A 14268-nucleotide genomic window follows, 5' to 3' on the forward strand; every position below is an offset into this window, starting at 1 on the left:
AGTACACCTCCAGGGATGTGGTCCAGGAACAGTTTAACCTCGTCACATACTAACCTTAATGCAACAATGCTGGATTTCTGACACTGTCTCTGAGTAATATGTGGACCGTTATAGCTCAGAAGCCTGATCTGTTGTACATGTCGATGTTGGTTAATGTTTTAAAAATAATAGTAATAATAATAATAATAATTAAAGAACACCCAGTATTCATCCTATCATGACAGGTTCACCTGAATCGTGCCAAACCGTCCCACAACCAGCACTGAGCAATTCAGCCTCCGAATGAGGGGGCTACTCGTCACGAAGCAATGAAACTGTGGGACCCGGCCACCAGGTGTGATGGTCTTCCACAAATCCCATTGTTTTATTTTGTTTGCTTTGTTTTGATTGTTTGGTTTTGTAAAAAAAGAAAATGTATTTGGCACTTTATCTAACACCCCTGTTACATATCTGTACATAGTAAACATGTATTTTAATCTGCTGATGTCATATAATAAATACGATCAATGCAGCTGATGGGCTGGAGTTTCTAATTGCACAAGAGCTGAAACAAGAAGCCATTTAAGGGAAAAGGATAAAATTCTTTTTTTTTTTTTTTAAATATATATATCAATTACCAATATTATTGCCTGACAGACATGTATTGGTATTAGCGTGTGTCTTGCCAAATGTTTTTTAACGCTCTTCCTAATGCAACTCCACAGGGAATTGTGTCTCCTCCTGGGATCAAACTGGACACCTTTTGCTTGTCAGGCTAAATGACTACACTATGAAGCCATTTTTACAGATGAAAGATGTTTGGAAACAGTGTTCTCAGTTTATCCAGCAGTGGATCTCCCACTCTGTTACTTGCACAGATCTCACTCTCTCTGCAGCACAGAGTAGCATGAAGATGGACCAGACCTGGGCTCAGCAACCTTTACTATGAAACACAACTGCCAAACTTTGAAGCCTCACAATGAAGATGACAGGCTCTATTAATTATAAGTTAGCGTATCCAAATGAACAGGTGTAAATAATTAACATCTTTTATCACATAACTACTCTGCAGTGCGTCTGTGAAGGTTCTCAGTCATCCAGGTCATCATAGTCAGAGAACTGAAGAAGCTTCTCGGATGAGAGGTGAAACGTCTTCAAGTAACTTAAAGAAGTCCAGACGCTTTTCTTTGCAAGCTCCTTTGACTACTTTACAGTGCGTTATTTATCATTACCTGGTTATTTAAATTTGCCTTTTCATTATAGTTATTCTCCTCTGCATTTTTTATTATTACAGAACTAAAAAAAAAAAAAAAAAAAAAAAAAAGGGGGTTTTATATATATATATAATTTTACTCTTTTAATTCAGTAACAACTGTAAAGTGGAGAGAGAAAAATTAGCATTTTTAGGCCTACTGTGAAACAGTAACTACAAAGTGGTCTGCAGAGCTTTGATTTATTTCTGTTTGTAGAAATTTATCAAGTCACAGAACATAACTTATAAAATAAGATAAATGTAGCAGTCCAAGAGCTTTAAAAGTTATATAAAAAGGTAGGTTTTCAGTTCTTTGACTTAAACCCAGCAGCATGTGGAATCCATAGCAACGGAGGGTGAAGACTAAACATTTATGTGTATTCAGCTGAGCTAATCATCGCTGTAGAGGTCGGCAAATACAAGAGAATGAAGTAACACGTGTTAGACGAAGGAGATGAAGCACATGTGAAAACGTTTTTTCTTTTTTTAATTCAGTGTAAAGGCTACATACTTTCACAGCTGGAGGATGTAGAGACAAACTTTTAAAAAACACTGCAAAATATCCATTGTTCATTTTGTGTTTATATTATTGTCTTTTGACGATACCACATTGAGCCCCTGCATGTGTAAAAGAGCCGCAGATGTGAAATCCCTGGACCCAGAACACAACTGTAACAGAATCCATATTTATTGAAGAACTCAATACTGACACATGACAGACATGCATTTCCTGTTTCACAGTCACACAGGAGGAAGCAGGTAAAACTGAGCCTGAATGTCTTCTTTGGGGTTCATAAAGTGGTTGAAGCTGAGGAAACAACACACAGTCTGTAATTAAAGAAAACTAAATAAAATAAAATGAAACACAAGCAAACTGGAAACAACTTCACACAAAGAAACAAAATGAAGCATGCTACTAAGAGTCAAACCCTACAAAAAGCTACAGCAAAGAGTAGTAACTGATTTATTTTAAAGTGTATTTAACACATTCATCAGTTATTTTGTCCTGCTTTCTGCCACAGAGTGGTGGGAAAAGTGTTTACAGATGTAAACAATTTTTTTATCAGCTTTGCTACATGTCTTTGTGTTTTTTCTTGAATCTTTTAATTGATACACAAACGAGCAGATCCGAAATGCAGTAACACAATTATATAATTATACTCACACACTTTAAGTGTAAGGAAAGGAAATCTTAGTTGGAAGATAAATACATATTAAAAACATCTCAAGGTGCTTCGAGAGTTCTGATGTCAGAAAAGCAGAAGAGTTTTTCAAATGCAGACTTGAAACCAGCAACACGTCAGCTTACGCTGGATTGCACCTCAGTGGCTTAACAACAGCACGAGGCAGCAAAATAAGATGACAGCAGAGCATCTGACACGTGAATCGGGTCCAGTCGGGGATGTGCTGAACCCACCTGAACACCCTTACATCACATGCTTAGATTTGAAATACAATATTCTGATGCACACAAAAGTGTAAAAGAACTGTAAAATCCTCTGAATGAATAATAGATTATTTTATTTTTGCCACAGATTTTGTTGTACTTGAGTTTCTTAATGGCACAGCTAAAGCAACAATAACTACTAAAGCCTTGGACTGTTTGGGTTTTACAATAAACAGAGCAACAGCTCCTGCCTTTGCTGCTCATTATTTGTGTGTGTGCGTGCATCCCACTGACCTGTTGACTGAACTGAGTATTTTAGAATTCAGTGACTGATTGAAAGTGGTTGCAGCAATTAAGTGCTAACCCAGAGCATAAACACGGGTGCACAGGTCACCGTGTGGGAGACAAACTGTGTCCAAAGCAGTCACTCCAAAGCGAGCACAACACATCCACGTCATATCAATAAGGGGCTCAAGTCAGCTGGTTGCCAACTGGTTGTATTCTTGTTATGTACCTAAATAAAAGCAAGGTAGCAGAGTTAATGTCATTCTGTAGTTAAATCGCAGCCCTGCAGCCATGCGTCAGTATTTGTGGAGGAACTTTCTGTTTCCTATTTGTGAGACTCTGACCTTCAGCACTTTCTGTGAATTTCTGACCGCAACATATTTGTGATTTCTCATAGCGAATCTCTGCATTATCACAAATGATCACAAACAGATTGTATGTACCCCCTCGAGTTGCAGACTGACGCCTCTTATTGCCGTTTTATCGCGTTTTGATGCATCAAGCTTGGAATACAGATCACAACAACTCACTGACGAGTAGTTAGACTATATCTTCAAAAGGCAACAAGATCTCAAGGTCACAATACTTTTAGTTGCACTGCTGTGTCCAGCCACCGTTTACCATAGTGTGACTCCAGTGTCAGTGCTTGGTGTTTCTTTGGAATACCAACCAGGTATAAAGGAACTGGAAGTAACGGATTTCATGTGCAATGTAAGACTTTCAACTCTTTTTTTTAAATAATGTAAGACATTTTTCTTTGCCTGAATCATAGTTGCTACTTTTTTTAATCACAGCAAATTGTTTAAAAAAAAAAAAAAAAAAAAAAAAAAAAAAAAAACCTACGCACACAAAGTAATAGGATTTTCAAAAATACAAACTTGCTTGGTGTTACTTCATGAAGTGTCCAAACCTGAAAGCATCTCCATCTTCTGGTTGAGTTTTTCTTCCTCCCTGGCTTCATTATCACTCTCTCTTCTTTCAATTGTTAATTTCACACCCAGCACAGAGTACAAATCCGAGTTTGTGAAGTTTTCAGTGGCCGGTCAAAGACATCCAGTCAGGAAAGTTGTCGATCTCTCCCGTTTCGCTCAGATGTTGGTTTCCGTGCATCAGTGTGAGCTTGTAGCGCAGGCGGACTTTACGCTGAGGGAAAAATAAGGAACATCTTAGGAAATTGGCTGAATTTCTCCAAAGAAAGAAATAAAGAACAAATATTTTAAATATTATCAGCATTATCTTTTGTGTTGTGTTGTAATATAAAACAGAGGATGGTGTTTATCTACAGCTTTACTCTCTTAACCATTCCTGCCATGTACAGGAAATGTGTAAAGCATCTTACTGAGGATCCGACAATTTATAGTAAGAGCAAAACAACCCTGCTCTGTGGAAATATACAACAAAAACAAGTATAAACAAACAAACTCACATGTAGAGACGCTGACAACTTTAATCAAGGTAAACAGGCAGTAACAGTTACATGCATATAACTCACCCTCTGAGGATTAGCTAACAGGAGGACCTGGGAGACAGCAGGTGGAGGCAGGACAGGGTTGTATGGAGGTAGGCGTGTCCCTGAGGCAGGCTGAAGTTTCACTAACATCGTCTGTGTGACAGTGATTAAAGTAAGAAAGAGCTGTGTGCCCAACTCAGATAGGAAGCAGGCAGACACTTGAAGTGGTTTCAAACAGAAAAACACTGACAGGAACTGCCCCACAAATTTGAACTGTCAACCCGACTCCAGCAGGGGGCGCCAGATACATTTTGTTGTGATTTGATAGTCTGAGCCGTTACAATTAACTGCACAGAGCTTGGTGTAACAGCTGTCACAGGCCAATGACCTAGCTTCCTCTCCATCTAAACATATACAAAGCTGTAATATTTTTAGACCCACAATGAAGCTACAGTTTAATATTCCCTTTTACACAGACAAAGCCTTCGTGTCATCAAATAGACACACACAGAGGTGTTACCAATCCCACCTGTGTGTGAGGTGAAGGCTAAGTGCGTAACATAATTCATTCCATCAGTAACACCCGTGTCTACCTACTTCTTAAGAAAAAACATCTGCAAGTGAGAAAAATGTGTACTGGCATTTATACAGCACTTTCCTAGACTTATTGACCAGTCACTATTTAAAATTCAGAAATTCTAGCACTAATTTCAACATTTTATTTCATTTTTTAAGCAAAACTGTGAAAAAAGTACATCATTTGAACCAGCCTGCTTTCTTTGTTGTATCTTTTTTGTTTCAAGATTAAAGAGGTTTGAAGTCGACACGTCCTAAAGATATTTTCAAACGTTTTCCTGATTCAAAAGTGCATCCGTCCACATTTTAAAAACATCACCCTGCAGTCTGAGTTTGTTACCTTTGGAACAGCAGCTTGAAACAGGAAGTCTCTCACATCGAGCGCAGATGTGTTCACTGCAGACATGACGACCACGGCGACACCTGGATGACCTGGCGGAGGGTCTCTAGCGAAATGAAGAGATACGTGGAAACCGGCCCGGTTGTATAACGTGATCGGCTCCAGCTGACCTAACATACACGTGAAAATAACAATTAAACAAAGTATCTGCTGATACTGAGGAACGACTTCCTCACAGCTGCAAAACTCGCGGCAAACACTGGACGATTCGCTTCAGACGACTTACTGGATTTGATGCTTTCCATTGGAACAAAGATGTTGTTCAGGAGGTGTGGGGGGCATGAGTCCTCTAGTTTCACTGGAGAACCTGAGCCTTCATTTGATGGTTTGTCCGACCATTTGAACTGCTGACTTTGAGGATGAGACCTAACGGGAGAAAAGGCAGATTTTTAAAAACAAAAGGTTGTTTACTTGTTTACAACTCTGACCAAGTGCATGCAAAAGCTAGAAATTTCTTTGCCATCTTACCAAATGTCTGTCCCGTTAGTTGTCACACTGCTGCCCCCACATCCACGGGCTCTCAGTAAAAGCCCCCCTCCTCCGTTCTGCTCAGCATTAAAAATGTCTCCATTTAACTAAAAGTAAAAGAACATGTTAAATCGCATACTCCAAATAAAATGCATGTTTAAATCTTCCATTCAAGCCTCACCTGCATCAGTTCCTCAGAATAGGACTTGGAATTCTCCTGAGTCCTTTGCTTTGAGACCAGATCTAATCACACAACAGGACGTCATTACATTATGAAGCATATTTGTCAGTGTTACAGACAATAACGGCGAAATAAGAACAAAAGCAGGCCCACCTAATTCGTTTAAGTCCTGGTCGTCTTCTGAGCTGAAAGCTTTTTCCAGATAAGAGGTGAAGACTGGTGACGAAGCTTCGAATACAGGCAGGGAATCGGCTTTCCTATGAGTCTGCGGAGAGTCCAGCGCTGACAGATCGATGAGGTGGTAGCTCTTAACCTCTCTGTGACTCGTAGGAGCTGGACCAACGAGAGAAAAGAGGTTCGCAAACAAGATTTTTCCACGAGGACTAAAAGGTGAACAAAATGAAGCCTACCCGTATTACTTGTCACTTCTTCACTTTTACTTCGTGCTCTTTCTCCGTTACACTCTGCTCCCACCACCCGGACTTTGTAAGCGTTCACTACGAGAGTCAAGTCATCGTTAGCTGCCAGGATCTGCGCCAGAGCAGCGTCGTCTTCCATCGTGTCGCTGGCTAGTCGAAAGAGGCTGGGCCTCAGTCGGTCGCAGCGCTCATACAGCGTCTGCAAAGGTTTAAAAAAAAAAAAAAAGTTTTTAATGTTTTCTTTTTTTTTTTCTTTCTTAAATGGATCATTTAAAAAAAGAAAGCTTGGTTTTGACCTTTGTACAAAAGGTCCTATTTTTTTGAGGTGTATTTCTCGTTCAAGTAAATCAACTGTCAGACACCGTGCCTCAAGTTTCCACCAGCAGAACATCGTTTCCCAGCATTGTGATAGTGGGAAAATTGGCTCTACCAGCTCAACATCACAGCTTGAGTGAAGTTTTTAAAACCGATCAGTTGTATCCAAGGAGATAAACTAAGGGTGGAAAAAAGCGACTTCATCACAGACACAGATTTTACTAAATAAAGATCACAAGACTTCAATCAGCAAACATCCTGTCCACAAGGACAGGAGCTACTAACAAATGTAACTGCTGAGGGTCATTAAAGCATGAGTTCAGCTTCCAGTGCTTCAGGTTACTCAAAACACTAATGACCAAAACAGGGATAGAAAGATCTGTAATGATAAATGAAGCCCAAAGACATATCGATGTATCCCAGCTCCATCGAGCTGATTAAAAAAGGTTAAATGTGTAAAATTGCAGAAACAGTGTATCCATGTGTCCAAAGCGTATGCAGTGTATCCTGTGCATGCATTCATCAGAAAACATAAAGCATTAACACTCGTGACAATACGGTTAAAAGGTCGAAACTTTTCAACCCATTTCACATTTCCTAACCCGTCCATTGAGTCTGGATTCCAGTCTTTGCTGGGCCGATTCTGGCACTCAGGCCCCATGTTTGACACCCCCACCTTAGGGTAAGGCAATGTGTTGCAGGGCTAACACAGAGAGGCAGACAATCTTTCGCACTCACGTTCATACCTACGGGCAGTTTAAAATCACCAATTAACAAAACATGATTAACTAATTTTCAACATATTTTCAGAAATTCCCAATTATAAGTTAGATTTTTGATTTAAAATAAATATTCAAGACTAAATTTATGGTTTTGTTTTTTTTCATTTTACAAATTATTTAGATTATTTTATAACATAGAGCAAAGGTAAAATAACACAATATCTAACACATCAAAATAATTTATTTTATGTAGAAGAGTGTTATGGAATCATTACAAATAAATGTAGGATAAAGTCTGGTATTACTTATGCTAAAGAAAAAAACACTCAGTCTGAAAGATCGAACTGATTGTCTCCATTTTAACACTGGGTAGTGTTTGCTAATAATATTGTTTATGGAAGCATGTGTAACGTAAAACGCCTCAGTCCCAGCACAGAGCCCTGTGGAACTCCATGAATGACTTTGGCATGTGAGGAAGACTCAATGTTTATATGAACAAACTGGAATCTATTGGATAGATACGATTCAAACCACCACAGTGCATTTCATTTAATACCAAAAGTGAATTCTAGTCCTTGCAATCAAATGTTGTGCTCAAACACACCCAACGCTGCACAAAAAAAAAAAAAAAAAAGAAAAAGAAAAAGAAAGAAAACAGTTCTGCAGTTGCAAAGCAAATAAAGACACAACAGTCACAGGACTTCCCAAGCGGAGTGTGTATTTCATGTAGTAACATACCTTCATGTCGTTGCTGGGCTGTAATGAAGTTCCAGTGATAGTGTGCTGTTCCAGCAGCTCTCTGAGCTGCTTAGTGTTGCTCTCCACGTCCTGCAGAGTAGACTCACGCTTTGACACTTTCTCAGCCTTCTCTTGCTCCTTAATGTAGCACATACACAGGGAAAAAAAGGTCAATATTAAATTGATAGAAAAGCACGATCATCATCTTTGATCACCGCAGCACTCCTCACCTCTTTGATGGTGCTTTTAATGAGCCTGTTGGCAGTTTCCAGGTCTTCAGGGCGGCCACTTTTCAATAATCTGGCCAACAGCTATAAGCACAGAAAAAAATGTAAGCAGGATGAAACCAGTCGCACACCTCAGTAGACACAAACACACATGCTCACCTTCGCTTTCTCCTCCTGGTCAAAAACAGACTCTGTGGTTCTCTGTGGTGGAGGAGCCATTATAACAGTGTCCGGCAGTTTGGGATCTTTCTCCACAATACCTAGGATCAGAAAAAGAAACCCACTCAAAAAAAAAAATCAAAAAACGTCCTCTCATCGAGAGTTGAACACAACAGAACAACTAAGAAATGATTAAACTGTTACGTATCACGTGCTCAGTGTTAAATGAACGGATTCTCAGGTAGAGCTTCTGAGCACAGACTTCATGTTTTGTATCTGCATTGTTCCTCACCTTGTTTCTTGAGCATGCTGTAAGCTTCCTGAATCTTAGGTTCATCTTTAAGCCAGAGCGTCCAGCCGTAGAGGACCTCGGTCACCCTGTCTTTGACTTTCTGTGGAGTCCACGATCCAAAATACTGCTCGGAAAGATGGATCACATGTCAGTGTTACAGCAGAAAAAGCTGCTCATTAGAAATTTCCAGAATATCCTGGTCCCACAGTCTAGAACGTGGACCTTTGGATGTTGGACTAATTTTAAATCTATACGCTGTCAGATTCTTAGATTAGATTGGAGCAGATTTACTAACGTGCTGCACAGTTGGGAACACGGAGACTTTTGTGACTCTATCCCTGCAGTAACTGTCTAAACATATTAATTGAAGTACATTTTTCATTCTTATAATATGAATCTCTATAATTCAACATTGATGCTTTTTTTATTGAACTTTCGACTGAGCCTTGTGATATATGGAGGCTATTTTTTTTCCACGTTCACAAAAGTTCACTGCAGTTCATTTGAACTCTTAAATAATTTACTTCGTGGAAGTCTGACTACCAAATGTAGAGGTTTTCAGACTGTTCTCACAGCTTAAAAACTACCACTGACATTTTTGTGTCTGATAAGCAGTACCTTTGGTGTTAAGACTTTGATGAGTTCATTGAGAAAGCGAAACTTGGCAGCCTCGCTGTGGAACCGCTTGCCGCAGTTGTTCATACAAGCCTCGAGAATCTGGAAAACACCAAAAAAAACAACAAGAAAAAAAACCTCAATCCTAACCACTAGAAACTGAAGAACATTTACGCAGCACAGCACAGAGAGAAGAGATTTTCATCTTTGATATTTGTGGTTAACCACATTTAAAATGTCACATGTCCTGAGACACATGGTCCTCAAGAAGCTTCTCCAAGTCGCATCTCATAGCGAAACACTGGCTACAAGCTGTGCGTGCCCTCACAGCAGCTTCAAACTTGGATTAAATGCCTCATGTCGCTTCGTCCACGTGATAAATATTAGTCACGGATATTATTCACCCCACCCCCACACACAGAGTTACAACAAACACATTTGTTTTTCTGTGAATGGCCTCTGTCGACAAAAATACTGTGACAAAGGCCGAGTATGACCGTTGAGAAGGAGAAATAAATCAATACAGAATTATAGTACTTGTCCGTGTTAAAAAATCAGATTCAAATTCAGACGTCTGCAGATAAAAGCACCACAAAACAAGAGAGATAAATACATGCCGTGACATTAGTCTGGTTACTCACTGTGAGAGCCTGCAGAGCCACTTTCTCCTGTGGGGACTGGATTTTATGTGCGAGAAGACGAACGGCTACCTGCGGCCTGAAAGGCAGAAAAATCTCAAATCATCTGAGTGAACTGCGAGCAAACATGTCGTGCAAACAGCTGAAGACGTAGTGTTTGCACAGCTTCCACACAGCGCTCTGCCCGCCTCAGCAGAAATCCACCGAAATGCTTCAAATAAAACAGGACTCTGCCTTTACGTAAAAGTACCTTTACACTTTATGCTGCATCATATCGGGAAGAGTGAAGGGGAAAAGGTGTCACAGACTTCCCTCTTGATCTTGTGCGATGGTGTAACTGACAAACTGTGATGGCAACATGGATGTGAAGCAACTATTTCCCAAATGTCTGAGTTGTGTTGAAGTCATTTTTAGAACCAAGTGGCTTTGCTTACAAAACTTTAGTTTATACTAACTACAATAAAGAGGGAAAGTATACAAGTTTTACAGGTGCTTAAATTATAGGTAAGACTGAAGAAAGCAACACTCTGCTCACCCGTTAGTCTCCTGGTTGACAAGCTCGTAGAAACCCTGAATACAGTCCCATCTGTCCTCCTGATTATTTGGGTCCGTGGCCTGATCTGGACAAAAAAAAATCAGACCACAGAAAGAGTGAAACACAGAAGAAGAAGAAAAAATGATTTTCTGTGGAAGTGAAAATTAAAGATCTGCACAAAAAGGGGAAACAAAGCCTATGTTGCACCAAGTGTGCTTCTAATGTGTGGAGGCTAGCTAGCACACATATTTGTGCACTATCCCCACCATATAAGATGAAACGGTGTTTTATTTTCCTTTAAGTACTCTATTTAATAATTTTCTAGATCCAATTTTTTTTTTGATGAAATACATAACCAGGGGTGGGGGAGGGTTGTTTTTTTTTAATTTACAGAAAAGCCTGAAACCACATTCAAAAAAATCACTTCTTTATATTTTGCTGTCATGGAACTAGACTTCGTATTATTTTTAAAGTGGTGTTGAGCAATAGTTCTCCAGGCGTTCTGAAGGTCTTCCAAAGTTTGGACATTGGCTACTTCTTTACTGATTTTCAGTCCAATTCCTATACCTGACCTTTGCGTATGTGGGAAGCCACTTAACACTAACCTATGAATCATTCATGCACAAAAGGCACCATTCTTACAAATTCCATTCATAGATTCAGCTAAAGCCAATCACTTAGGACCACTTTTAAAAAGTTACAAGCAAGAAGGGCTACTTGGAAGCAAAATATAAAGAAATGAGGGTTAGCTCAAGGCTTTTGCACAGTACAGTGAATACAAGAAATATACAGAGGAGCTTATCCAATAAGGCGACGAGGCTTTAACGCACATTTTAATTGAGATTCTGGATGTCTACAAGCCTGAAAGTCGACTGGTTTCAAAATGTTCTGTGTTTTTATTGAAACACCTGTAGTGACTCTGATATATGTCCTCCACACAATGATACTAAGACTAAACCTAACATTGAGCCAATTAAAAACTAAACTAAACAAAAAGTCAAAAAGAAATAAAGATAAAACCCATCATAAAAATAAAAACTATACAGTACAATATGACCATGCTATGAACTGACTGCTTCAGCACTACCTCTCTCCTGTCTGGGTGTCTTCTTGTGTTATATATTTTAAGTAATGCTATGAATACAGTATGAGATGCATTATGGGCTGAATTATTGCAGTAAAACCTATAAAAACCTGCTCTGTACTTCATCACAGGTCTAAAGTCAATACCAGCTACTTATTTGGTCACACGCCTGCTTTTATTACATAAAAAACCTGTGACAGCGCGCGCACTTCTGCAGGTGACACGCGAACACCGCTTCTCGCTCTCTTTGACGCACACGCACGAGCGAACAACTTCCTGTTCCAGCTGAGAGTTTCTAGAGAATACCAAAACCTAGTTCAAGTTAAATAAATAAAACAGGGCGTTGTTTCGCGCATAAAAAGTGTGTGCGGTGATGGAGTCAAACTGAAGTCACGAGCCGACCGTTCACGGGACGTTAGCACGGACCGTCTCGCCAATGAGAAGTACGCTAGCTCTGCAGACTCGCAGCTGAACGCCAACAACAACACACACTTTTTCTGTTCCTTGTTCACTTACTGAGCCATGACTCGAAAGTTTCCTGGCTGTCACCGCTCGCCATCGCCGTCCGTCTCCTGCCGGTCCAGAGCCCTTAGCTGCTGACTGTTTCTCTCTGGCGGAGAAGCGGAGGTGTCAAACTGCCGTCTGTGTACGCTGACATGTGACACTCACGCCCCCGACACACCAACCACGTTACGCCCCCTCACTGCCTGCATCAGCACGCGCTCACACACACATCTGCTTATCTTCAACTCTGTCGTGTTTGTCAGTGCAGCGGCGGAAAGAAGGGACTCAAAAACACACTTCAGGCTCATGCACTCTTCTTCACATTTCACACGGAAAGCTTTTACTTCGTTAGATCACCCAAACTTCTTTCCACTTACAGAAGAATTCATTAGGAATCGATATTTTTATATTGTTTATATTGTTTGGAGTACTTTTAGTACTTTCATAGCGCATTTCTTATGATGCTTAATTCATAATGTATTAAGTTCAAACGTCCTTCACCTCTTCTTGTAAAAATATTTATTCTAAATATAATCTGACTCAAAATAAAAAAAAAAAACAAAAACGTGCTTTGATAATTCAACTAAGAGTCCATTATCTACGATGCAGTTCTCAGAATTAAGGGAAGTCTCCAACAGTCTGCCCAGTTAGGATCCATAAACCATTGTGGATGCATTTCACCTGCTTTGATGCAAATGTAAGTGTCACAAAGAGCACTGGAGACGCAACAAGAACCACCAAAAAAGAAATGGTTTTGGAGGTGATGGCCACAGATCATCACTCTCTCAGCTCAGCTGACAGTAACTGCAAGCACAGGTACTACTAAAGGACTCAAGGCTCTCATGATAGCCTCATGGAGTCTGCTGTTCATGTTCTTAAAATAATTGTATCTCACTATTTAACCCTCCCTGTACCAAAAAAGTCAAAGACTAATTGATCATTAGCAAATGTGAGGACCTCTGTAAAAGTATTCAGGGGTGTATCTACACTGAGAAAGATCATTCACAAAAGGAACGTTTAAGAGAGTCTTTTGTTTCAGACTCTATAAACATGCTAAATGAGGCCCAATGTTAAAGTTCATGACAGTACAGACTATTCAGATCCAAATTTGCATCTGAAAAAACCCACGAAAGGCTTCTGGAACAATGTCCTTTGAACAGATTAGAGCAGAGTGGAGATGTGCGGCTATAATGCACAGCATTATGCTTTGAGAAAACCAAACACGTTAGACCGTCAAGCACACTGGTGGAGGTGTGATGATTTGGGCTTGTTTTGCAGTCACTGAGTCGACCATAAACTCCTCTGCATACCAAAGTATTCTAGAGCCAAATATGTTGTACAACAGCTAAAGCTTGACCCAAACAGGGTCAAGCAACAGGACAATGATCACAAACACAGCAACAACTCTACATCTGAAAAAGAAAAGACTCAAGCTGTCGCAATGGCCCAGAGTCCAAACCTCAGCCGTATTGAAATGCTGTGGTGGGAACAATGCATAACATAAAAAATGCCCCAAAAACCTCAATGAACTGAAGCAATGTGATTAAAAAAAAACAACAACAAAAAAACAAAAGTAAATCTTTCGCAACAAATGAAAAATTAATAGTCATAAAATGAACAATGACTTCAAATTATTGCTGCTAAATGCGGTTCTACAAGAACTACCCAATGATGAACTACCCAGTGCTCAGTTTTTCACATGCTGCTTCTGCATTTTCCCTTTGTTTAATAATAACAGTGTAATTTTTAAATTTTTTGTCATGTCAGGTAATATTCACCTATATTTTTATTATTTTAAAACCTGGTTACAACCAGATTTTTTTTTTTTTACAAAGCTCAGTAGTGAAAGAGGGTGCATGATAACAAAAGGTCACTCTGCAACAAGATTTCACTTTAAAAAAGCTGGCGGTACTTCACACATCAGTCAACCCTGTGATGTCACAGGATTATAGAAGCAGAAGCATTATTTCACTGCCTGTTATTCTATATAACAGCATTATAAATGTCAGTTATCACACTGGTGTGGTGGAGTAAATAAATAC

General features: G+C 39.6%; 1 protein-coding gene across 2 annotated transcripts; it reads right to left on the reverse strand.

The window, feature by feature from the left end:
- Positions 1-1701: 1701 nt before the first annotated feature.
- LOC120743963 (ADP-ribosylation factor-binding protein GGA3-like) lies at positions 1702-12441 on the reverse strand. Of its 2 annotated transcripts, XM_040048055.1 has the most exons (16): positions 12239-12441; positions 10639-10723; positions 10107-10182; positions 9469-9567; positions 8851-8974; positions 8559-8659; positions 8403-8483; positions 8173-8310; positions 6389-6596; positions 6132-6311; positions 5979-6040; positions 5798-5904; positions 5556-5695; positions 5270-5439; positions 4396-4506; positions 1702-4046 (listed from the first exon to the last, which is right to left on the reverse strand). In XM_040048055.1, exons 1-16 carry the CDS (start codon positions 12279-12281, stop codon positions 3936-3938), a joined length of 1836 nt encoding a protein of 611 aa, XP_039903989.1. In that variant the 5' UTR covers positions 12282-12441; the 3' UTR covers positions 1702-3935. The 2 variants fall into 2 exon arrangements, with proteins under 2 accessions (XP_039903989.1, XP_039904078.1); XM_040048144.1 differs by lacking the exons at positions 10639-10723; positions 12239-12441 and having other exon boundaries at positions 9469-9578; positions 10107-10175.
- Between the last annotated feature and the right edge of the window lie 1827 nt (positions 12442-14268).

The sequence above is a fragment of the Simochromis diagramma genome, unplaced genomic scaffold (assembly GCF_900408965.1).
Source record: "Simochromis diagramma unplaced genomic scaffold, fSimDia1.1 OVJJ01000798.1, whole genome shotgun sequence".
In the NCBI taxonomy this organism is placed as follows: Eukaryota; Metazoa; Chordata; class Actinopteri; order Cichliformes; family Cichlidae; genus Simochromis; species Simochromis diagramma.